Genomic DNA, 26,810 nt, shown 5'->3' with positions numbered 1-26,810 from the left:
TATTCGATATTAAACACACCCTATTACTTTTACTTTTTAAATAGGTATACAAAATGATAAATAAAAGAAATACCTACTTGTCACATAATACGATCACGATAAGTCGAAGCTGTTAGAGTTGTGTGTTCGGACGACTTCAATTTTTTCATAATATGATTTTTGAAGGTGTTCCCCAACACGATATATACACATGTGCGAGTAGAGATGCGATGCGATAGTTCCTATACGCTGTAGAATGTTCGGTTTATCAACATCATGCGTAAGATTTTTGAAACATGTGTATGCATCACTTAGAGAATGTTAATGTTACGTCTATTAATGTGTAAAAAGTAGGAAATTTGCACAAGGTATAAAGAATGTATGTGTCGGATGTTATAAAGCATAATAAAAAAAAACAATAATATTTTAAGATAGTTTGTCCTTGTCATATGAATATATTTAATTGATTTTACCGTTCGGGAGCAGGTATTAATTTAAACCTTACTAAAACTACTGGTAGATAGTAACACCATGACTATCTATGGTCAGGTTGATAGTGCGTTACTTTTACGACTCGGTGGCCCGTTCCGGTCGACCCCGTTACTCTGGCTGCAGTCGTTAATGGTCGCTGTAAACAAATAGATGTATTATAGATGGGCGCATATGCCTCATTCGATATGATTCACCGGCGCCTCGCCGTCTGCCGGCCGTCTGATCGCACCAACAATATTATAATGCCCCGATAATTGCTCACTGACGAGATTAAAGTGTCGTCTCGTGCACGTGATAACGCATTGTTTATATTCGTAATGATAACTTATAAGCGAATGATAAGTCGATTGCTAAGACATTCGTTCGAGAGTAGGGCGACTTGTATGATGTAATGTTGACATAACTGCATAAGTTCAAATCGACCTACATAAAAGCTGTAATACCACTTTCGTCGTCGCAAATCACTGCCGTTCGTATCTCGGCCTCGGTCAATGTGTTGCGTGTGTCGTATGCACATATACGGATGCAATAAAGTGCAGCGAGAATTCGCAGGCTAGCGGTGTATGCGGCTCACGTGCCGCCGGAAAACGAAAGTGATCTGGTGCGTCTCTCCGCCCTCGATTGATGCGCCCCGGCTTAGGCGAGCCCTCGTTAACTGTATTATTCAAATTGTGTGTACGACGAGGAACCGTGAGCGTTCGGATCGATCACACACGGAAACGGTTGCCGCTTGCACTCTCGAATACAATTTAATTCAAGTTCTAACCGCAACGTGTACATAAGTATACGTTTACGTACGTACTGCTTGTTTAACAAAGGCTCAGCGCACCTCATACCCATAGTGGCTTATTTACGACCCAATAAAAGTATCCTTCAATTGTTTGTTATCTCAAATGCTATTCTGTTTAATGTGAGACGATTATCGTAACATTGAATCTTATCATTATTGCCTTGTTTCCAAATGTAAACTAATTTGATAATGACGTTAAAAAAAACACAACATGTTTTTGTTAACAGAGTAAATTTAAATAATATTTTTAATTTATTGTGGATTTAGATTTTGTTCGCAGTAGATTATAATAGTGCATTCGCATCTTAAAACTTTAGATGTCATTGAATATATATAGGGATTGTTTTATATACCAGCGACACTTGAAGTCGTTGAGATGTAATCCGTATGATGGCGGGAAACTGAAAACAGCCAAAGCATTCCCATGACGGGCCGGCGTCAGGCAGGCGGTCGGTTATAAAACTGCCAAATATTTTTTATGCAGCTTACACATTGCGCCGTTCACAGATGGAATAAAATGGAATAAGGAGTAACAAATGATCATGATGATTGTTATTCTCCATATATGATATTCGAATTACTTTTTTTACTTAACTTTGCTCGCTTTAGCATCTAACAAAACTTTTGTGGTCTACTTTTGACAAGTCGTTTCAGAGTCGTTGGCATATTTTTGTGATATTTTTTATAACCAATTCAGAAGATAAATGAGCAATAGTTACATATTCAATTTTGTTTCTTCAAAATGAGAATAAAAAGCATATTTTTATTAACCATCACTCTTGGGTCCTAACAGGATGTTTAGACAAAAATTAATTATAATGTGTAAAATGGATTACATTAACAATCCGATTCGATCTAAATATACCCTAAATTTGTTGTTTCGTATGTTAAAATGTTTAAATATTTCTGTAGGTACCCAGAACGTACCGATGCCACCGCGGCCATCGTCATCGTTATCGGACGGCGGCGGACCGACCGTGAGGGCCGGTGCTGGCGCAGGCAATCCGGGCGCTGGGCCGCCTCCGTCGGCAGCGCCTCCACCGGGAGCGATGCTGCCCCAGCCCTATCACCATGGCCCCTACAAGCCGGCGCCCTATCCGCCGCAGCCCTATGCCTACCCGCCACGCAACCACCACCCCTACCCGTATGGCGGCTACCGGCCTACTCCACCGCCACATCCGTCACAACATTATCCCCCGCTCAAGGTAAACACAATACAGTATATATTAAAAAAAAGTAATGTAAGAAAATAAAAGCAATTTGAGCTCCTTCTTTAAGATTACCATTTACAAAGTATTATTAACAATATATGAATATACCTACATATTTTACATATATTTTATTTTACCTTGGTCAACTCGAAAAATAAGTTGTAGACCGCTTTCTTGGGATCTTCAAAGCTAAAACAACAAGAATATCAAGAGCTGGTCTCGTCCTCGAGGTCTCAAGTAGCTTTTATGTTGCGTTTAGATTTTAGTAATTTAAAAAATCTTACAATCTAAGTGTTTTTTATTTACTTGAAGAATATTTGTATATACTTTTATATTGGTACTGGTGGTCATGATTTAAAGAATAAAATGATCATACAAATTATTTGGTATTGCAGCAAGCGGGTCGTCACATGGGCCCGCCGGGCGAGGCCATGCCGCCACCCAACGCGCCGGGTGAAGCGCACGACAACGGGCCCGCCGCGCCCGCCACCGCGCTCGTCACCACCGGGCCCGACGGCGCGCCGCTCGACGAGGGCAGCCAGCAGAGCACGCTCAGCAACGCCTCCGCCGGTACGCGACGCAAACATGCAACTCGTGACCGCTATGCCCGATATGGGTGTGCTAATCACGACCATGATAGTCAGCTATATGGCCGAGATGGCCCAGTGGTTAGAACTCGTGCATCTTAACCGATTATTTCGGGTTCAAACCCAGGCAAGCACCACTGTATATATGTGCTTAATTTGTGTTTATAATTCATCTCGTGTTCAGCGGTGAAGGAAAACATCGTGAGGAAACCTGCATGTGTCTAATTTCATTGAAGTTCTGACACATGTGCATTCCACCAACCCGCATTGGGACAGCGTGGTGGAATATGTTCCAAGCCCTCTCCTAAATGAGAGAGGAGGCCATTAGCCCAGCAGTGGGAAATTTACAGGCTGTTACTTTACTTTAGTCAGCTATCTAAGCTGTGATTCTAACTACATCTAACATGGTCGCTACTCATATCCCCATGAGCACCTCTGAGTAAATGTAAACGTTTAAACGACCCGCCACCACCCGAGTCGTTTACCAAAATCGGAGGTATTGACGTGAGGCTCGTCGTTTCCAGCGTCAGGCGAGGAGCAGTGCGGCACGCCCAAGAGCTCGCGCAAGGAGTACGGCGCGGGCAGCGCGGCGCCGTCGCCGTCGCCGGGCGGCGCCTCGCACTCGTCGGCACACGAGGACTACGACGCCTCGCCCTCGCCCTGGCCGCGCCCGCCCTCCAGTCCTGTGAGTTGCACATCTCGAACCCCACTCCTATCACTTTGTCACCATACAACGATGTCAATTTTTACGACGACCTCCACGGTCGAGTGGTGTGTACACCGGTTTTCATGGGTACGCCACTCTGAGGTCCCGGGTTCGATTCCCGGCCGAGTCGATGTAGATTACCATTAGTTTTCTATGTTGTCTTGGGTCTGGGTGTTTGTGGTACCGTCGTTACTTCTGATTTCCATAACACAAGTGCTTCAGCTACTTACATTGGGATCAGAGTAATGTATGTGATGTTGTCTCATATATATCTTAATCGTAAGCCGATTTGTTCAAACTAGTAGTTGATTTCAAGTACATATACTCCTTCCACCTTTACTTATCACATTGAATTAATCTTAGTGGTGTCTTTCTTTGTAGGCAATGAGATACATGTACAATTGTCAATAATAACACCCGCACATTATAATTTCGATTACACCATCCATTCGTGTATGTACCCCGTGCCCCCCATGCTAACAATGTGTACGTAGGAGACGAAGCATTGCATTGTGTTCGTGTATTTCAGGTGTTTAACAGTCACATAGCGCCGGAGTCCTACAGATCAAAGGTTTATATCCAAGTTAAAGCTCACTAAGCATGTGTAGTGCTCGAAACGTAACGTAACGCGTTTACGATTGCATGGCGCCATATTACTATTATAATTATTTACATTTAACGTAAACCATGCAAACAAAATAACGCCCTGTAGATGAATAATTAGATCTTATCTGGAATGTTATGCGAAATTAATCAAAATTATTTTTTATGCTTGAGCTTTAAAAACTACAATCTGTTGTGCTTCCAGCTATTTACTTATTGGTGTTGGTTTTCTTTTACCTCATTCAAGTGATATTGAATGTGTACTAAACTTATATTTTTTTCTATTAGTTATAAAAAATGTCACAATTGTTTTATAGTAAAAAAAAATAAAGTTTTTAAAAATCTTGTCGTTAGATATAGAAGGCGATCCTTGCCTATTTTATTGTAGACTTGAGTATGGTAGTTTGTATGTATAATTCTCTTCTTCGTCATAGTTTCTTTTCTTAATTTGATGTAGATTTTGGCATGTTTTTTTAATGGAAAAGGTATGCATAATTATTATTTTAATAATATCAAAAATGTATGGACGTAGAAATACTATAATTAATATTATTTTATTGATATTGGCTTTTACTCTTTTGTTTGCTAAGGATTTAAGGGTCAATATTCAAATACTTGAATTTGTTATACTTTGTTCTTGTTCATTCAAGAACATGCTAAGGGAATCGTGAGATTTCTATACACGTGTAGTACCAATAGTAAATGAATATCGTTTTTATTGTGTTTATTGTGTATTTATATATATGGAATGTCGCATACTGCTAATCCGGCAATGTTAGTCGGGTCGGCTCGGCGTGCGTTAGCGCTGTATGTATGATGAGTGTGGTTGCGCCAGAAGTCGGACTCGCTGGGCAAGCTGTACGAGATGGACGACGCGCCTGAGCGGCGCGGCTGGGTGGAGCGCCTGCTGGCCTTCATGGAGGAGCGCCGCACGCCCATAGCCGCCTGCCCCACAATCTCCAAGCAGCCTCTCGACCTCTACCGCCTCTACCTGCTAGTGCGCGACCGCGGCGGCTTCGTCGAGGTGAGATAAATTCTACTACCTCTCGAGACCGAGAGGACACTACGAAGTAGTTGAGTCAGTGAAAGACATTTATAGGTGCCTTATTGATTTTCGATTCTTGTTGATTGTCGTCATCAAGAAGTAGTTGAGTCAGTGAAAGACATTTATAGGTGTCTTATTGATTGTCGATTCTGGTTGATTGTCGTAATCAAGTCTTTAAGAGTCGAGGACTAACTGAGCTGATGTAAAACAGTTAGAAGGATCTTGCACCTGTTATCATTTAAGTCCAGCCCACTGACCAGGGGAGGCTCCTGTAAAACTAAACTTGGACTATGTTTGTTTTTTTCTTTTCGGTAGGTTTTGGTAAACGGTTTTCTTAAATGGACGGAATCGTTCAATATAATACGCTTACTGGCTTGCTCCGCGTATGCCAATAATATTCCGATAAAACGGTTTGGGTAGATTATTCTTTATCTTATTCTAACCGATGCCGAGTTACATTAAAACATAAGAGAATCATTAACGGAGTAAGGAATTCAATAAAATGTTTACATACATTATTTTAAGGATGGCTTCGTCATATAGTGAGATGTCTATATGACATATTTAATTTTGGTTAGATTTTTATAATCGCTGCCCTCCTTCGACCGAGTTAGTAATAAACATTTTTTATCAGTATCACGAGATTTCGTATGAGTTATTCGTTCCAAGCTAAAATAACGACCGCTCGCTATGTCGCGTAGGCACTTTAATGTTCGACTCGCGTTAATTAAAAAAGTAAACAGCAGTTAGATTATCGCGTTGCTTATATTTTAGCACGATTGCAAACATTCATAACACTTAAACTGACTCGAGCGAGTGGTATTAAAACCTCACACGGCACTCGATGTAAGAAAGGCTAATACTTCAAGTCGGATTTATGTTAGTGCATGTACCGTCGGTGTTATGTGAATAGCCGCCATAAACTCGCTGGCGTTTTAACGATAGTTAATAAATTTTTATCATTAGAACGTTCGCCGAGAACGCTTACACGGCACGAACATTGTTATACAGTAGACCGTTGACCGGCGCCCCGCGCGCGCGTACTCGCTCGCAGTCGCTTGTACAAAGTACATAGAGAACCATGGTTAGCTCCCGCTCGTTAGTAATGCGAGTTATCGCCCTTTTCCCTCAGTAAATCTCCATAATTTATGTTAGAAGCGGTCGCGTGTTCGAGTCGTATTACAAGCGGAACATGTGTGTTTTTTTTTCAAGGTGACGAAGAATAAAACGTGGAAGGACATCGCCGGTTTGCTCGGTATCGGCGCGTCGTCGTCGGCCGCGTACACGCTGCGGAAGCATTACACGAAGAATCTGCTCGCGTACGAGTGCCACTTCGACCGCGGCGGCATCGACCCGCAGCCGATAATCAACCAGGTCGAGGCTTCCACGAAGAAGAAGAGCGGCAAGTCCAACAGCACGACCAGTGCAGGTAATTGTTTTTTTATTTGAATTGGAAAACGTCGGCAATATATCATCGCACGCCTCGAATCGATTCTCTCTGCGATCGCTCAATTTACGATCGTTCGTAAAACGAATAAAAAAATAAGAATTTGTGCTTCAAAACATCGTTCCTGTATTGAATAAAAAAAAAATTCTGCTCTTGATAGGAAGAAATCAACATACACTATATAATAATATGTATGTAAAACCTCAATATCGTATAGAATAGGCTATTTGACAATGCGAAAAATAAATTGTGAATTATTGTAATCAGTGTATATTATGAGTTTAAAAATGATTATTTACTAACGAAATTTGAAAATAATACTTAATTTATTCAAAAATCAATAAATAAAAAGGCATTTTTTCAAACGTTTGTCACGTGACACAAAACGCTCCTGATTGGCTGGGCTTATTATGAAGTCACTTTCTTGTAAACCTTGCTTTTCTACTATATGTACCATAGATTAAAATACAGCAAAGTGACGTCACCGACCCCATTGCAGCGCCATATTGTCCAAGTAGCGTTTTCGCGCGTTATTTAAATATGGAATTTTTAATATGATATTTTTCGGAAAATATGTACTAGAAATAAAAAAAATCAACTTTTACTAGGTTTCTTAACCTCTACTAAATAATATAAAATGGATTTTAAAAACCAGTCAAATAGCCTATTAATTTAAACTTAGTAATAAAAGTGAGATGAGTCTGAAGAGCAGTAGTGAAACGGAGTGTGTCGCCAGCAGGCTCGTCCAACTCGGCGGAGCAGTTTGTGGGCGGCGCGGGGCAGGCCGGCGCGCCCATGGACGGCTACCCCGCGCACTACGCGCCCTACCCGCCGCAGCCCGCGCAGCCGCAAGGTACCACACACTCACCACACTCACCACACCCTCACCACACGGTCACCACACAGTCACCACACCGCACGTCCCGCCTATCGGACATCCTACCTATCACCCTACATCGACTGCTTTTATATTGATACTCTGAACTAACTCCTCTAACTCTTCTCTTACAATTTTAATATAAGTCGAGTTACTTTATGGGCATATGGATTTTTGGAAGAGCACCTTTCCTTTATAACATATACTGCAAACCGTACATTGTTTACATTCTGACACTCCTTATAACTGTACAAAGTAGTCTCGCACACGAAACGGGGAAGTGTAAATATGTTTTGCTTTTCTCTTGTGTAATCATTAACTTAAAATCACTAGTGATTAGTTTAAAACGATTGCACGGACCAAGTTCTATACGCTGTAAATAAGCGCTACATAGATATAGTATTAGAGAACCGCTTTCTCGTGGTTTAAAGAGAACAACGCCCGATGCTTGTTTTTATTTGTGCGGTCTGAACTAACCCTTGTGAAATAATTTTCATTGCCTGCTCGATCACAACGAAATATACGTATAACATGCCTGATAACGCGTTTTCAATGTAATTAGAGTTGTTGTTGGTATAAGTCTATTTCGTTGTGATAACAATGGCTAACAAATCATTTGGCTTTAGTTTGCTTGTCACTAACTCCTCACTAATTGAGCACCATAGTTCGACCTTTATTAAGATCTCCATTAAAAACTGAATCGTAAATGTTACATGATTTTTATCTATGTTGGAATCACATTACATAAGGCTTGAAAATTGTTTTTTATACGACGATTTTTCATGGCGATCTTACCACGACAAAATAATATATTTTTAGGAAATCTACTGTCGTCATGATCATCTTTCATTAAGTTTAACATAATTATATCAATGACATAATCAAATTGAAAGTGCAAATCAAAATTATGAAACGAAACGACGTAACGTTCCCATACTCACGTCCAAAGTATGAGTCTCCAACCCGGCGGTCAGTAGATTTCCACGTAGCACGTAACGGGTGGTATAACCTCGTGTGGTTGTAGGCGGCGGGCCGGGCGGCGACAACCTCGCCGCCTCCAACCCTTTCGACGAGCCGCCGGGGCCGAGGCGACCCCCAGGTACTTAACCCACCGCTTGACCCCCAACCCCTATCACATCTAACCATTGGCGGAGATGCTGCTTTTTATTATATTCGTTCAAAAATTTAATGGGTGTTGCAAATTCTATAATCGAAATAATCATCGAGAAATATCGATACTTTAATATTCGTTCGTTACAAAAAGTAATTAATCTGTTTGATTTATTTGTGTTACAATGTTGCTAGGTCTACTAAACATGTTCTAGAAGATATTTTATTATTAATAAAAGTTTTAATAAAATGAGCTCTCCATTAAAGTACCGATGTTAAGTGTGCACTTATTAAAATAAATTAAGCTTGAAACTAGAATCGCCTCTGTATCTTTGGATTATATAATTGTTTTGGAATAAAACGTGTTTTCATTGATCGCGAATTTATGAGATGATATTATAATATCGATATAATCTTGATATCTCAGATAAAACAAAAACATAAATATAAACATAGTATATATTTGATGAATATATAAAAACGTTTTATTTCAATATAAAGTTATGAAAATAATGTGCATATTAATCTAAAATTTAAATAAACACAGTGCACGACTTATACATATACTAAAAAGAAACGCGATTTGTGTTATTGAACATCTGATCGGACCATATATTATTGTTTGATAATTAAATTTATCTCGTGTATAAATATGTTTATATTGCTTTAATGCTTGGGTCATAGTTTGCAATCATTGACAAGGACTGATTTCTTAGCTTTTGTGAATTAGCTAATGCTTGTTAAATGCTTTTTGTTTTCGAGTGAAGCTACTATCATTTGCATAATGTTTCTTAATTCGCTTGAACAGCTAACTAAGTGTAGGAATGCATAAATAGATACGTAAGAAAATTAAAATAGAAAGAAACTTGTCCTTTGGAACAAAATGTGTATACATTTGCAAAAAGTAAAAAAAAATTAACACGAGCCTTTTTTATTTACAGGTTACCAACAAGGTTACGGGTACGAATATGGATCTCCTTATCCGTCGAATAGGCCCGTCTACCCGCCCTACGGCCCCGACGGCGACAGGTAAGTCGCCCGCAGCATACATTACCCCAATGCGGACTAATCTACTATGTGTAATCAGTGTGCTCCGAGGTGGTCACCATCGCCCATAGACATTAACGCTGTAAGAATTATTAACTATTCCTTACATCGTCAATGTGCCACCAACCTTGGGAACTAAGATGTTATGTCCCTTGTGCCTGTAGTTACACTGGCTCACTCACCCTTCAGACCGGAACACAACAATACTGAGTACTGTTGTTTGGCGGTAGAATAACTGATGAGTGGGTGGTACCTACCCAGACGGGCTTGCACGAAGCCCTACCACCAAGTAAAAAAGAGTTGGTTTCGATCGCTAACAGCGTGTGTCGCCGCAGGGGCTACGGCTCGGGGGGCGAGTACCGGTACGGCGGCTACGGCGGCGGCTACCGCGCGGGCGCGCCGGCGGGCGGCGCGGCGGCGGCGCAGCCCGCGCCCGCGCAGCCCGCCGCGCCGCCGCCCGCGCAGCCCGCGCACCCCGCGCACCCGGCGCACCCGGCGCACCCCGCGCAGCCCTACCCCGACTACTACCGCGCGCCGCACCCGCACCCGCACCCGCCGCACCCGCCGCACCCGCAGCACCCGCCGCACCCGCCGCACCCGCCGCACTCGCCGCAGCAGCCGCACGAGGTGTGTATCTGCGCGCCCGGCGGGACGCTTGAGGTCCATTGCGAACTGTGACGATCGCTACTCGAGATATATTTGAAAAACGTTACCGGCGGATCGGACGACAATTCGTAGTGGATCTTCGTCAGTTCTAATTTTAGATTCGAATCTAAGGTTACACGCGGCATATTATATCTAATTTATTGTGTAGAACCGTATTCGTTACGAGCATGACTAGCATGTAAGGAGCAGATTTATATGAATGTTTTTATATTGTAACATGTGCTTTTCTAAATGTTGTTAACTTACGTTAAATAATTGGCGACAAATAGATTTGAAAAGTATTTCATTATATTGTATGCGAGTCTGCTGTCATAAAGTTATTATAAAGATATTATGAAATATTCAAAGAATTCACATACTTACAACCATACTTTAGAAATGAAATCATTTCTATACTATATGATACTGCCGATTTAAATTCAGTATTATGTTGTGAGATTTATAATATTTTACATTATATACGTAATAAATAATAAGATCTGTAGAATTCGGTGTACGTTAGCATTATGTGCGAATACGAAATAAGCGAGATAGCGACGTATCGTGTGGATGGTAAGGAGTGCGAGGCGCTGACGCAGTGTGTTGTGTAGATGTCCGGCGGGGCGCAGGTCGCGGGCGCGCTCATGAGCTCGCAGCTCGCGCGCCAGCTCGTGGCGCCGCTGCCGTCGCCCGTCCGCCCCTACGTACGGACGCCCCGTTTGTACCACGCACTCAACACCGCTTCCCATATTGGCGATCGGTCTCGGCCCGCCGCACCGCCGCGCACCGCTTCGTGATTGGGCACTTGCCATCCCTCACATAGACGACCTACACGATAGACCCTAGCGACATCGTATAGTGCACCCCCCCTAGACGATTTCATTAGGATGTCACTTCCGATGAGTGTTTACTCACTCACCCTCGTTAAACACGTCACCCTGCTATCTCTTCGGTGAATCCCAATTATGAAGTGGTGTCGATGTCCTCTGTAAGGCTCGACTCCGATGACTCGGTGTCGAGAATTACAGCTCGACTGTAAAGGTGAAACTCATCCGTGGTTTTGGCTTCATTTAATTTTTTTTTTTTTATAAATAATACCACTCGCTTAACGAAATTTCAAGCTCTCACTATTAATTTTTCTTCAGTTTTCGTTTAACTAAATTTTGGCTTGCGGTGTGATTAATTGGCTTTTCGATTTTCGGTCGAAGAACCGTAACTATTCGGAACAAAAAACCCGACTCAAAATTTAACAAAGAAAACAAAACATGGAAGTTAAGGTTTAGAGTGTGTGGTGGTGGCTTTACGTGATAAAAAAATGTCACTGATTCATTTGCATGCTTTCACAGTTATCATGTAAGCTTAGCTATAAGTGGAACATCGTCGTTGTAGCTTTGTAAATTGCGGTCCGTTTCAACTCATCTTAACGAGCCCGTACAAGCTGTTTGCATAATATGGCATAGTTTGAGATGCGTTCGGAACACTCGACGGTTTATTCATCATTATAATCATATTTGGGCTCACGGCTAGTGTAATTAATGTGTCGCGGAAGCTGAACTCTTCGTCTTTAATTAAGTTACTTACTGCTATATTTTCAAGCTGTTGCTCTAATATTTAAGTTTTTAAAAAGTTCAGCTTCCCCTGCGATCAACTGAATCAATATATTATTTAAGTTGCTCCGCTAAGGTTACGTTTAAAATCGATTTATTTATAAGTACTCGTCACCATCGTTTTATTTCGTTCCTGTCTGGAGGCTACTGAATGTGAACAAAGAACTCGCGCGAGATCGCTCGCCGTCGAGTCGCGGTGGCACCTTAGCGGGGCACACAGCTCGAGTATAAATGATATGCATATATAACGCGGACAGTACGGCGTGAAGGGAGGAGCGGGAGCGGTGGGCGCGGCGGCGGCGGCGGCGGGCGCGCCCCGGCGGCACCCCGACTTCGCCAAGGCGGAGGGCCCGTACCCGGGCGGCGGCGGCGCGCGCTTCGCGGGCAGCGCGTGGGGCGGCAGCTTCCCGCGCGCCGCGCCCGCGCCCGCCTGGCGCGCGCCCGGCCCGCTGCAGCACGCGCCGCTGCACCAGCACCAGCCCGCCTGGCCGCACCAGCATCAGCACCAGCACCAGCACCAGCCCTACCACCCGCCGGTAAGCCCGCCACCGATACTTGCTTCGCAGTTCCAGGTCGATTCGAGATTTGAATTCTGCCTTGTAAGTTGGTACTACTGATAAATGCCATTATGAATATTAAATTACACACGATCTGGTCGAGCCTCTAGTGGCAAATGAGTGGCAGTGTCGAATTTAAGGACCAGTTATTTGATATTTTGCTTGTGAAATAAATATTTTGAAAGTAATATAATATGTAGGTAATTTTAAGTCAGTGTTTAATCTATTCATTCACTCATTCATTCATATCATGCTTGTACTTAGAACGATTAAAAAAAAGTTTGAATTTAAAATAATGTAACTAACATTATTTCCTATTTACTAGGAAATAAAAATAAGTTCTATATTTTCATTACTATACTTATGTTGCCATATTTGCATTTATTAAGATAATCAATTTGCACGATAATCCCAGATTAATTTGAATGTTTCACTTTGCTTTCAAATTAGTGCATTTTTTGAACAACATTCGCTTTAAGGAAGAAAATAATGCGTGCGGTACAAATAATCTTTTTTCTTCTGTAAAATCGTAGAACAAAATCTAGAAAAATATTTATACGAATAGTAAACTGCGAAAGGGTACCGCGTTTGAAGGGCTTATCGTGTAGTTTATCGAGAAGGGGGTAGTGATGGTAACGGCGCGCTGTTGGGTGTTGTAGGCGGCGGGCGGCGCGGCGTGGGGCGCGCGGCCGCCGCAGGAACTGCCGCCCACCGCGCACTCGCCCGTGAGTTCACCCGCACTCATCACTCGCTCGCACGCGTGCACTCATCTGCTTCTTTATCTTATTCCGTACATGCTGTTTGAGAAAAATCAAAAACTCACCTTTCAGTACTTACGTAGATATCAGTAACTTTTGTTAGGAGTCGTTTAAGTTTATGTTGCTACGAAAATCTGTGTTTTTTTAAGATTTAACTACCAGTCATGCATGCATAAAGGTTTCTTTAATAGAAAATGAAGAGCGGGTTTTTTCAAACTGTTATATTTTAGCCTTTTTTATATTTTAAATATCCTATATTTTTTGTTTTACAGGGAGCAGCTTCGGGCGTCGGGCAGATCAAAAGAGAATTAACGTTTCCCGCGGAGTGTATAGAGGCGACTGTGCCATCCGCAGAAAAGCGACGTCGACTGACGAAGGCCGACGTGGCTCCGGTTGATGCGTGGCGCATTATGATGGCGCTTAAGTCGGGCCTGCTCGCTGAAACCTGCTGGGCGTTAGATATCCTGAATATACTCCTGTTTGATGACAACTGCATAGGCTACTTCGGCCTCCAGCACATGCCCGGTCTGCTCGATCTACTCTTGGAACACTTCCACAAGAGCCTCAGTGACGTATTTGACGCACCCGCAGCTGAAAGCGAACCTTGGTACGCGCCGCCCTCCAGCCCTGAACCCGCAGCCAAGACGCGGCGGAGAGCAGAGCCACCTGACCCCGGCGATCGCGTCCGTTTGCTCTCCTGTGAGAACTATACGCTCGAATCCAGGCGCCGTCTTCCCGTGACGGTCGCGACCCGTTCCGACGAAGACCTGTTTGCACCGGAAGATCCAGAGCCCGACCGCGACGTCGAAGACGTGCTCGAGCCTTGGCAGATCGGCGGAGACTCGGGCGGAGGAGCTCACGTCATGCCCTGCTTCCGCGGAGAATTCGTACACTTGCCCTTCGTGCGCGTGCTGCCCGGCTCGAGGCCGCCGTCGCCGCCCGCCGCGCCCGCGCCCCCCGCCTCCCCGCGCGCCGAGCCCGAACCCGAGCCGGCCCCGCGCGACGTCTCCGTCGAGCCCGACGGCGATAACCTCGAGGCGGAACCCATGGAACTCGAACCCGAGCGCCGGCCGCCGCTGCAGATTCGCGACCCTGCTGGCGTGCTGAAGCGCCGTCGGCTCGAAGACTACGAGGACGAGTGCTACACGCGGGACGAGCCCAGCCTCAACCTGGTCAACGAGTCGAGAGACGCCCTCGCCAAGCGGTGTATAGCCCTTTCTAATATTTTACGCGGACTCACTTTCGTGCCCGGTAATGAAGCGGAATTTTCGCGATCGGGCGCCTTCCTCGCACTAGCGGGCAAATTGTTGTTGCTGCATCACGAGCATGCCCCACGAGCGGCCCGAGCGCGCGCCTACGAGCGGGCGGCGCGGGACGAGGTCGACGCCGACGCGTGCTGTTCGAGCTTACGCGGAGAGAACGAGTGGTGGTGGGACACGTTAGCGCAGCTTCGCGAGGATGCGCTCGTTTGCTGCGCCAACATCGCCGGCAGCGTCGAGCTCTCGGGGCAACCGGAGGCGGTAGCGCGGCCGCTGTTGGACGGCCTACTTCACTGGAGCGTGTGCCCGGCGGCCGTGGCCGGCGACGCCCCGCCGGCGGCCGCTCCCGGGTCGCCGCTGTCGCCGCGGCGGCTGGCGCTCGAGGCGCTGTGCAAGCTGTGCGTGACGGATGCGAACGTGGACCTGGTGCTGGCGACGCCGCCGCGCGGCCGCATCGCGGCGCTGTGCGCGGGGCTCGCGCGCGACCTGTGCCGGCCCGAGCGACTCGTCGTCCGCGAGTTCGCCGTCAACCTGCTGCACTACCTGGCGGGCGCGGGCGGCGCGGCGGCGCGCGAGGTGGCGCTGCACGCGCCGGCCGTGGCGCAGCTGGTGGCGTTCATCGAGCGCGCCGAGCAGACGGCGCTGGGCGTGGCCAACCAGCACGGCGTGGCGGCGCTCCGGGACAACCCCGACGCCATGGGCACGTCCCTGGACATGCTGCGCCGCGCCGCCGCTACCCTGCTGCGCCTAGCCGAGCACCCGGAGAACCGCCCGCTCATCCGACGCCACGAGCGACGCCTGCTTTCCCTCGTCATGAGCCAGATCCTCGACCAGAAGGTGGCGCACGAGCTGGCGGATGTGCTGTACCACTGTAGCCAGCAGCGAGCCGACGAGCCGCGACAGGATGACAAGTGAGGACACTCAGTGCCACGCGACGCGGCGACGTGATGCAGTGACGTGACGTGATATCGTGACGCGGTGACGTGACGTTGGTGAGCGGCGCGGCGGGCGCGACAGACTGACTACCGCTGGGTACGTGTACATATAGTGATACGGCGCCCGCCGCGGCCGCGATCGCTCGATGCGCCGGAGCTTCGAGCGTTAGGCTGTACAATCTGATTTTTGTTATTTATGTCCATGATGATTTATTTACAAGAATGTCAATGTGCTATAATCGATTTCTATTGTTCGATTGAGAAACAGATGTATTATAACTCGTAATTTTGATTTTTATAATAAAATGGGACTTGAATCTGTTTATTGGTTTTATGATGGAGATTTTATACCGAGTACCTTAGCGCCTTGTCTATAAGAGAGTAGTGAGTGGAGTGAGGAGCTTATGTGGGCTATAAGTTTTAATTAAGTTTAATGTGAATTATTACAATAATCTATAATATATTGAAATTGAATCTGATTTCATTATTTTCTTTTCTAATTGGCATTTTAAAATTCCACACACCTTGGTTCCAAATTATGATTAAAGTTTTTTTTGTTTTATGAATATGAGAAAAATATAAATGAGCAGCATAGCATATTTCTTACTAAAATTAATTGTTATTTTCACACTTGCATAATAATATTGATTAAAAAAGTACTATTACTGGATATGAAACATCGTTTCTTGTTTTAAATGACTAGTACGAAATGTTTTACGAGATTTACATAATTTCAAACAAATCTCTGTACGAATGATATGCAAACAAATTACAAAAAATAGTTATTTAAAACATTTTTAATAATTTAACAAAAAATATGGCATTTTACACATAAATAACCTATTATATCACAAAAATATATATAATAATATAGTAAAACATCTATGTCATACTTGTCTCAAAAATGGCGTTACAATGCATTAAGTGACTTATTTTTAATAATATTTGAAGACAGAAGAGCGAAAAGGCTGACAGACGCTGATGGTAAGTAATCAACCCTGGCCCATAGACGTTGGTGCTGCAAGTAATAATAAGCTTTCTTGACACGCTACTGCGTCACCAACCTTAATAGCTAAGATATATCTGTTGTGTTTATTCGGCTCACGCATCCTTTAACCCAGAACACAATAATAGAAAATAATAATAAAATAATAGAAATATCTGATAAGAGTTTGATATTTATCAAAAGCCTAGTACAAAGTCTTACCACTACGGATGACTCATGATCAATTTCATTGCGATCAAGCTAAGGCTATCTAAGATACTAATTCGTCTTTAATACCATCTAACTTATGCGAAAATGGCGTTGTTAGACTACGGACGGTGTGCCAGTGTGTTGCGTTATCAAACGCAATTAAAAGCAAGACTAAAACACCGATTTAACATAAAATTATTTGATATTTTATTACAAAATCTATCTCAAAAGTCTCGTCGTTTCCCCGTCCGCTGTGTGATAAAGCTTAAATACCGAAAGCCTTTCTTACTTACGTTGGGATAATACTTTCATTGGGATTTTTTGTATAAACATATGCGATAAATTTCTTGGGCATTTTAAGGGACGATTTCTGTCGAAACAGCTGCCATAGATGCAAACATCTATAAATTTAAAAACAAACCTGGCATTAAAGATTGACATTGTAACAGTATTCTTTTTTCAATTACTAGGAATGACACAATAATTTCTGTCCGTGTTTTTTTGGTTATCAAACATAAGAAAATTCCGAATTATTTTTAACTATTAAAATTACGTAATATAAGTAACATATTTGAAAGCGGTAAGAATAATGTATAAAATTTTGTGAAATTAATCACATGTTTCGCGATCCATTTGAAGATATAAGATGGAATGTCAGCCGAGTGATAGTAAGAAAGTATTTAAAGTTTTCGAGGCGTCGAAACGTAAGCGCACCCGAAAAAAACGTGAAGGTGATGACAGTAATTCGATGGCTACGGACGAGTCTACTGGCGTAAGTATGGTCGAGGACCAGCGAGGTTATACCCTAAGTATACTATTCACATATACATATAAAAGCCGAGGTGGCTCAGTGGTTAGAACGCGTGCAACTTAACCTAAGATTGCGGCTTCCAACGTCAAACCCAGGCAAGCACCACTCAATATTCATGTGGTTAATTTGTGTTTGAAATTCATCTCGTGCTCGGCAGTGAAGGATCACTTACATGTGTCGAATTTTATGTAAATTCTATCACATGTGTAGTCCACCAATTGGCATTGGAATAGGGTGGTGAATATGTTCCAAACCTCCTCAAAGAGGAGGCCTTAGCCCAGCTGTGGGAAATTTACACGCTGTTGTTGTATAGTATTCACTGTCATTCAAAAAACAACATGAAATTGCTAACTCTAAAAACTCTGATAAAAGTTACGATTACTTATTATATTACAACTGAATGACCCTTTAATTTTTTTTTCCTAATCAGCGTTATTATTTCGGCGCTTTCGTTGTTCGTTCACAAGAGCTGTAATCCTTACAATAAAAGTCGAGTCGGAGTCTATACAAAATATAGGAGAAATTTAAATCTTAATGATCTTGCGATTTGTCCTTTACCAAATTATATTTATAAATTAATTGACTGCGGGATAAATACCTATTAGATTCATTTTATACGGAATTCATAAATGTTACTAAACTAATATTCCTACAGAGTATTTTTTTTTAAATTGTTTTCATATATATTAAAGGAAAAATATAGAAATAAAAAAAAAATGTTAATTGTCAATTCAAATATTTTGATTTATTATCTATGTAAATACTATTACGATAGACAATATAATATCGTTTTACATATGCATATATAAGTAATAAAGTTGGTATAGCTTCTGATTGCAAAGACGGTATACTAGTAATTCCTCCAGGGTTGTCAAGGGAACGGGCGTCGGCTGATGTCGGCAAAGACGAGTCTTCAAGACATTTCAACTGGTCAATGTATCGATGGAGATCAAGAATCAAATATAATTAAGAGGTTAGAAAACGCAGATACGTTGATAGCTTCTTTTTGACTTCCATGCAAGACCCTTTGAAAGTAATAAATGAAAATGAATTAACGGATAAACGTTTTAAAATTATTCTAAATACTAAGACAAAATAGAAAACATTTTAAGTTCTCATGAGATACTGCTACACGTTTTAAGTTAATCTCCAAAACTATATTTTTTATGAATATGTTCACGAGACTGTATTATTTTTGAAACATTTTAAATTAAAGTAAAGATGGTTTCTTAACCAGGCTTGAGTTTTCAAAACCTCTTCTTCAATAAGAACCGTTGCTCAGAAGTTTCTTTAACTTAGTTTGCGACTAGATATCAATAAAGTTAATCTATATACAGAGACAGCAGTCCTTCAATGTCTCGTTCTCCCGACGAAGCGCACCGACCTCGCTCACCACGCCGACACCGTCGACTTGCGTATGATTACTTGTATAATACAAATCCCACACATTACTGACGTAGAATTTAAAGATTAGAATCAACCAAGTAGTGTTAGCAGTGTAAGTGTGACAATTCCCATAGTATATGTAAAAATACGATCCATCGTTTATATTTCATTTACGATATTTTAAAAGTCGGCAAGGGTCATTTTTCGCACCATATTACATATATTTAGCAATCGTGAGCTGAGATGGCCCAGTGGTTAGAACGCGTGCATCTTAATCGATGATTTCTGGTTCAAACCCAGGCAAGCACCACTATTTATATGTGCTTAATTTGTTTTTATAATTCATCTCGTGCTCGGCGGTGAAGGAAAATATCATGAGGAAACCTGCATGTGTCTAATTTCATCGAAATTCTGCCACATGTGCGTTTCATCAACCCGCAGTGGGACAGCGTGGTGGAATATGTTCCAAACCCTCTCCTTAATGGAAGAGGAGGCCTTAGCCCAGCAGTGGGTAATTTACAGGCTGTTACTCTACTTTACTTACTTTATATTATAGGCAATAGTTTAATCAATGAAATGAAGGAGACTTTGTGTCGTACGGAGTAGGCTTATAAATATAGAAGTGTATTACAATCTTTCGTTCAGAATCTGGCCCTGATGAAATTTTCAAGTTTAACAATCTCTCTCAAAATCCAGTACTTCATGCATAAAGAAATAGCTCAGACCGAGCAAGTCAGATCTTTTTTAAAGTTTTGTTTAAAGAGAGTCACCGGTTTTATATTTTTTTACCAATTATTGCATATAGCATATGCATAGCATCTTTAATATAAATCACTATAAATTTAGACACACTGGCTATATGTCAATATTTGCAGCCCTAGAAAGTTAGGTACAAAATTTTTAACACGACTACAATTTGATACCATAGATTATAGATTAATGAGATTTACTTTATTACTGAAACTGTGTTTGTAAAGCTCAGTTTCTAGTTCAAATTTCTTTCTTTCATAAATTTTATTGTAGTATAGACTCGAAGACGCGAACTTAATATTTTATTAACTACAGGCGAGATGGAATATCTCTAGCTCTGAAAGCTGGTCTAGTATCAACGCCACGGTCTATTTCGCCAAACCTGCAGGTGATTTTACACATTATTATTATAAATTAACCTTTTTTATTGGAAAGAAGTTCTTTAATGTGGAGTGGAGTCCTTATATTGGAGTCAACTGTCTGAAATTGTCACAAGGAAAAATTTTTAAAAGATTGAATATTTTCTGTTATTAAATACATAATATATATATAACGAAAGCAAAGTTCGTACAAAATAGATGTGCCGGCGCAAAAAAAAAAGAGTTATGGGTACACAACAACAATTTTTAAATTTATGTTAACTATATTTATTAAAATGATCTCTTAGGTTGGTGATGATCAAATATCATCTGTTCCGAAGGACCAAGATTCATTTATATATGCATTTCTGGAAGAAGCCATTAAAAGAGACAAGAAAAAGTAAGCCAATAATAAATATAACAATACATTTAATACTGCCAATATATATTTTTTAATTTATATATAAAAAAACATTTGTTACTAATTAGGTGTCAATTTATACTAAATTATATTTTATTAACTTTATTCATTATACAAGCATAATCTTTATATTATAATAATTTGTAACAATGTCATGTACCTTGTAAATAGTTTGATTAAAAAAGTAAAACTTTTGAGAGATTGTCTATATATTAATTTTCGTGTTATCATATACAAATCTAAAATTTATTTTGTTTTTTATTAGACATCGTCATAGCCGTCGCCACGGAGATCGGCGCACGAGTCACGATCGCGATGTTTCAGTTTCGAGGGAACGCCGACACCACCATCGGAGACATCGGGACGATAGGGAACGTGAAAAGTATGTAAAAGCAATTAAGTCTGGATCAGTGTTGCCATATCAATCCAAGGATACCGTTTTTATTCTTCATTGCCATTTGCCTATTATGTATTTCCTACATATATATTTCCTATTAACACAACTATGTAAGTTTAATCAGGAGAAAATTGCGAAGCAATCATAACCTTCTTAATTCGTTCCTCTAGATCCTAGAATTGGCACCTACTTACAATTCAGCTGAAGTTTATTTTTGTATTTTTTGTTTAATTACTAAAGTGTGTACTAGTGTAACAGTAAGGCAAGCTAATTTTGATCTTATTCTTCGATTTTATTTTGTTACGTTCTAAAATGAAAATTACATTTAAATTTTGATTGATTGATTGGTGGAAACTTTTTTTAATTTTTTAATTTCAACATTTTGGATTACTGAAAATCTCTTTATCCAGGCCAACTAAAGACGAAACTCGTGGGCTAGACCAAGCAGCACTTTTCGAAACATTTGCGAAGCTTTGCGCTCAGATGAATGAGAAAACGGCACATTATACTCCTATAAACCAAGTTGTAAGCTAATATTTTTAATTTTCATTTATTACTTGTTTTAATATTCGGCAATATTTCGGTAATATTAAAAACAGACAATTAATACAATTTTCACTTGTTTCTTTTTCGCTCACAGCCTCGTTCGCAAAGTCATAAGTCATTGCAATGTGAAGTTGCATCGCGTCGCGATTTGCTCGACGAAACGCAACGAACAGTACGACACAGCAGTCGTGATTATTCCAGAGACAATTATTCGCCTTCGAGAATACGTAGCCATGAACATTTTCACAGTAGAAACCGAAGTCAGGACAACATACCTGTTCCGATAGACAGCCGGAAGGATAAATGCGTTTGTTGCGATCCATATGAAAAACAACCGGCCAGATATACGAGTAAAGTTAATGTTGAAACGAAACACTACGAAGGCGAAATATATAGAAGTTATCCACCCGAAATTTCCCCTACTAAAAGTTGTATTAATGGTAAATACAGGTCTAGTGTGCCCGAACGAAGGGACAACAGAGAATTTGATGATCGAATAAACAGAAAATATGACGAGAGGCGGCGACCATGCGAGCAAAAAGCCAGCAGAAGTTTCGATTTGAATAGAGAGAGATATATTGACGAAAGAAGTTATAGAAGAACAGCTAGAAGTGATGGAATTAAGGACACTCCTTACAACGATCGCGATTATACAGAAAGAAGATATGAATCTAGTAAAGGCAGAGATAAATACTACGAGAAAGACATTCCGGAAAGAAATTTTGCAACATTGCCGAGTAAAGAACGTAGATCACGGAGAAATTTGGAAAAATTTGAACGTGTCTCTGTGGCGTCGAGAGATGAGGACTATAGGGATAGGTACTCGGAGAGAGAAAGGGATTCGGGGCTGAGCGTCGCAGACGGTGAGACCAGCACGATGAGTGGGAAAAGTAATTACTTGCGAGTCGTCAAGGTATTTGTTTGTTGTTTTATTGTTACTAGTTTAGTTAAATATAATATGATATTAGTTTAAATATTTTAATTATATTTTAGCAAGAGATATCGGAACAGCGTGAGGCGATGGATAAAATGATGAAACTGTGGAAAGAGTTGATGCGGTGCTTCAAAGGCGTTTCACAAACTCAAAGTCCGAATACAGTTGAAGTTAGTACTTAGTTAGACACATCAGTGATTTCACATTACACTACAGAAATGCTGTAAATTGCATACATGTTTTAGCTACTATAATAATTGATTTAAGACTAATACCTATTATATTATATACAGAGAACATATAATATACCAAAATGCATTGAATTCATATTGATCGTTTTCCATGTATAGTTTCTCTCAATAAAAACTTGTTCAACTTCCAATGCCGGAGTTACAAGAATTGAGAGAACTGTCAGATAATAAGTATGAATTAAAAAGTATCGTAATCGACGTGAATGTTCCGAATGAAATGTTTTATGTAGCAATCTGCGGCGAATGTTCGCGAATCGGCCGTCGAGCAGCTGCGTCTGTGGCGCGAGTGCATGCGGCGCTACGAGACCGTCGCTCGCGATGTCGGCGACACTGACGCAAGGCTCATGGTACGAGTTATTTATTATTATAGATAAAATCTCTATTGTGCCGTGGATAAAGTGAGTCACAGCCTGTAAATTTCCCACTGCTGGGCTAATGGCCTCCTCTCTCATTAAGGAGAGGGCTTGGAACATATTCCACCACGCTGTTCCAATGCGGGTTGGTGGAATGCGTCAGAATTTCAATGAAACTAGATACATGCAGGTTTCCTCACGATGTTTTCCTTCACCGCCGAGCGCGAGATGAATTATAAACACAAATTAAGCACTTATATATAGTGGTGCTTGCCTGGGTTTGAACCCGAAATCATCGGTTAAGATGCACGAGTTGTAACCACTGGGCCATCGTGGCTCTCGGTGCCGTGGATACTTGGATGTTTATAGAAGATCATCAACAACAACATCAGCTTGTATATTTCCCACTGCTGGGCTAAGACCTCCTCTCCCTTGCTGTTCCAATGCCGGTTGGGGGAATACACATATGGCCGGTTCTTTATGAAATTAGACACATGCATATTATATATTTTTTCCGTATAATAATATATTTAACAACTTACAAGACTCCTTATCATAGGCTTGGAGTGACTTGTTCATAGTATTTGACTAATGGCGTGATAAGTAAGATCTTTGATACCGCTTGTCACACAGCTTGTCAGTTTCTGTTAACTCTTAATAGCATTGTTTTGACTGTGTGCAGCGTTTGTTTAGAAGTTGAAGTTCTTTTCATAGGTATTTTAGTATTAAAAAAGGGCATTTATTTGAGGGCATTGTATTATATTAAATTTCTTAATTTATTTCACTTTTCTAGCTGTTCTAGGTTGGTAAACGTGTTTTCTGATGTTATGTGGTCATCCATAGAAAATGACGTTGTAATAATAATCATTCCTTACATCACAGAATGCCCCATCAACCTTGGGAGTTAAGATGTTATGTATTTGTTATATGTAGTAACACTGGCTCTTGTAACACTCACTCTTCAATCAGAAAAACATCAATACTACTACTGTTTGGTGATAGAATATCTGATGATTGAGTGTTCCCTATCCAGACGGCTTTCAAAAAGTACTACCACCAAGTTTGTTGTTTGACAGTTCAACCTAGCATACTACATTCTGTTGTAGTAGTTCAAACAGAAAATAAAGATTGCTTTTATAAAATTTTGTTGTGTAATATAATATCATCTTAGTACCAAATTTATTTCGTCATTGAGATTTTTTGTTGTCATACTTTTTCTTTTTAGGAGGAAATAAACAAGCAAAGGTCAGAAATGTCAGAAATGGCCAACATGTGGCAGGAATGCCTGCAACGGTACCGCGACATGAGCAACGACTTCAATAACCTCAAGCAACAGGTGATTTTATTTAATTAAACCTAAGAGTGTAGAAGATACATGTTCCTGATTTAAAAGAGTTCCATCAGCCGCGACCGCAGCCAGTGGGTGCTGTCTGTTAGTTCTTGATAGAAGTCTTGAAATGAAAGCATCTTGCACCAAAACCTATTTAAACTGACCCCCCCCCCTCTACTGCCCCCTTAGTAAACTTCACGTGATTTAAAAGATTTACTAAACCCATTAATTTTATCACATACAGCTTTTGTTTTATCTACAAAAAAAAATAATATTCCTAAAGTCCTGCAATCTACTTCTAAGTTAATTTAGTTTAATCTTTACAGCATGAGTTTTGGCATATCATTTCGTTTATTTAATTAATAAGTTTGATACTGTCATAAATTTATACAAAATAATGTCATAAGTTTCGGTAAACCCAATAAATGAAAAAGATAAACATTTCTCATTGGACTAGTCTAGACTGGACTAGACTTGCTGAGGTTTAACGTTAGTCCACAGTATAATCTATGGTTTATCGCTAAACCCTTTTTTATAATAACGTTTTTGCTTAAACCGTAGTTTAAACCAAAGTTTTTCGTTAAACCACTTTTTGTAATGAGACTGATATAGTTTATAAGGTTACTGAAGTCATCTCGGGTTCGTTGCCTGTAACCAATCTGATAGAAAGAATTTAAATTGTTCTGTCAAGAAATTCAAAATGGCAACCCAGAATTTGGATCTAAGTTAGCACATAAAGTCGTTACTGCTCTAGACTCCAGAGTCTGGTCGTGTTAATTTTGCCGTTTCGTCGATTTATAAGCGTGAGGGAATATACAGTCAAGTTTATTGAGATCTATATGTCTTCCGCACAGTTAGATTAGTTTATTTCAATAAGTCCATCAATGAAGGTTGGGATGTCATCCTGTGTTCACACATATTGAAGAAATTTGAGCTAAGACATGTTTGATATAATACGAGTTTAATTTTTTCACAGCTGGCCACATCCGAAAGTCCTACTCGAGCAGTTCCACCACCTCTGGTGTGCGCAGAAGGCGAGGGTCCGACAGCGGCGCCATACAGACTGCCACCCAATTATCCTCCTGTACATATTTTAAATACAAATTACAAAGTTATTTAAATTGTGTGACATATTGTATAAATCTCGATTAGATTAATAGTAGCAGTATTTTAATAATTAGATTAAACTTGTCAGATACCTCCCATACCCCCTGGATACGCTGGGTCACCCCTAAGATCGCGAGCGTCCGCTCCACCGGCGTGGTGGTGGGCGGGAGAGCACGCGCCCTCCCCCCGAAGGAGATCCTCCCCCGACTCGCACACATCTAAGGAGCGCCGACATCGACACAAAGATAGGGATCGAGGTAACTAATAATATCCTACGACGAGGTCAGGGTCAAGGAGCAGAAAAAACATTTATGATTATATTTCCAAGTACCTAATTGTAGCGATAGTTCTATTCACTTTTTAACATATTAACAGAAATACTTTGTACTACACGGAATTTGCAGTCGCTTTTGATTTTACTTCGCTTCTGTGGCGTAGCCATCGTAGGGCTAGGTGGTGCAGTGTACCAGGGCCCCAAGTTCGAAGGGGCCTCTAAACTAAACCTTAAGCTTCTGAAGATAGAAAATCACGACCCTGCGCAAAAAAAATCTTATTTGGTATCTATAATTTTAAAGGGTAATTATTAGTTAAAGAGGGATGGGAAAGTGGGGAAGAGGGCCAAAGTCTTTTTCTATGCACCGCACCGGGGCCCTTCCTCACCAAGCCACGCCACTGGCTTCACTATGATATTCCTCGCACTCCATCTGCCCTTTATTTTCTATTTTGAGACTAAAGATAAAATTATTAAGACAGCATTTCAAACTTTACTGAAATTAAATTTTACAGATGATTCAAGATACAAAGAGAAGTCCAAGGCAGGCGGCGCTCGCTCCGAACACAGACACAGAAAACGATGACACTCGATACGTTTATTTTATGAAAACTGTTATTATATTTTAGGTTATGTCAAATATTCAAGTGATATCATTAAAATTATTGTTGATTGACTGATAAAACTATAAGTCAAGTCCTTTCAAAATATTGTTGTCTTAAAATAGAACGTAACCAAAATATAAAGAATTCTTGTTTTGATAAAGTTTTATGTTGAAGTGTTTATTAAAAGGAAAATGATCAATCTTAGTTTTTTTTAATCTGATGTACCTATACATTTTTTTTTGGTTCACGGGCAAAGGTGTTAATTTATTATTCCGCCTGAATTTGATTCAGCTTACAAAGGTCATATTTACCTTAACATCGCTTTTTTACTAAAGATGATATGACCTTTCTTAGCGGTTTAATGAATGAAAATATTCTTGTCCTTGCCCAATATCAGCACATTAGTTTAAGACGTACTGCATCATCATTCAGCTAAGAG

The 26,810-nt window shown here is 41.1% G+C and overlaps 2 protein-coding genes across 13 annotated transcripts in view; both read left to right on the top strand.

The window, feature by feature from the left end:
• LOC124538925 (trithorax group protein osa) overlaps window positions 1-15,976 on the top strand; it is a 93,578-nt gene extending 77,602 nt beyond the window's left edge. The window contains exons 6-19 of one of the 12 annotated variants that reach the window (XM_047116189.1): window positions 2,174-2,466; window positions 2,868-3,042; window positions 3,584-3,744; window positions 4,295-4,336; window positions 5,207-5,392; window positions 6,626-6,842; window positions 7,597-7,713; window positions 8,762-8,836; window positions 9,789-9,876; window positions 10,230-10,521; window positions 11,151-11,243; window positions 12,404-12,682; window positions 13,363-13,428; window positions 13,734-15,976. In XM_047116189.1, coding sequence (XP_046972145.1) covers window positions 2,174-2,466; window positions 2,868-3,042; window positions 3,584-3,744; window positions 4,295-4,336; window positions 5,207-5,392; window positions 6,626-6,842; window positions 7,597-7,713; window positions 8,762-8,836; window positions 9,789-9,876; window positions 10,230-10,521; window positions 11,151-11,243; window positions 12,404-12,682; window positions 13,363-13,428; window positions 13,734-15,635 — 3,986 coding nt within the window. In that variant the 3' untranslated portion in view covers window positions 15,636-15,976. Of the gene's footprint in view, window positions 1-2,173; window positions 2,467-2,867; window positions 3,043-3,583; window positions 3,745-4,294; window positions 4,337-5,203; window positions 5,393-6,625; window positions 6,843-7,596; window positions 7,714-8,761; window positions 8,837-9,788; window positions 9,877-10,229; window positions 10,522-11,150; window positions 11,244-12,403; window positions 12,683-13,362; window positions 13,429-13,733 lie in introns of all 12 variants that reach the window. The other 11 variants (XM_047116188.1, XM_047116190.1, XM_047116187.1 and 8 more) reach the window with 11 other exon arrangements.
• A 1,333-nt stretch (window positions 15,977-17,309) lies between these two features.
• LOC124538885 (serine/arginine repetitive matrix protein 1-like) lies at window positions 17,310-26,563 on the top strand. The gene is made up of 14 exons (XM_047116135.1): window positions 17,310-17,622; window positions 18,528-18,634; window positions 18,999-19,076; window positions 20,113-20,185; window positions 20,465-20,556; window positions 20,843-20,959; window positions 21,385-21,499; window positions 21,615-22,433; window positions 22,514-22,624; window positions 22,936-23,052; window positions 24,284-24,394; window positions 25,365-25,472; window positions 25,584-25,752; window positions 26,282-26,563. Exons 1-14 carry the CDS (start codon window positions 17,497-17,499, stop codon window positions 26,350-26,352), a joined length of 2,214 nt encoding a protein of 737 aa, XP_046972091.1. The 5' UTR covers window positions 17,310-17,496; the 3' UTR covers window positions 26,353-26,563.
• Window positions 26,564-26,810: the final 247 nt, after the last annotated feature.

This window comes from Vanessa cardui, chromosome 21 (genome assembly GCF_905220365.1).
Source record: "Vanessa cardui chromosome 21, ilVanCard2.1, whole genome shotgun sequence".
In the NCBI taxonomy this organism is placed as follows: domain Eukaryota; kingdom Metazoa; phylum Arthropoda; class Insecta; order Lepidoptera; family Nymphalidae; genus Vanessa; species Vanessa cardui.
Note: the sequence above shows the minus strand (reverse complement) of the source record. Positions and strands in the feature narration are given on the sequence as shown.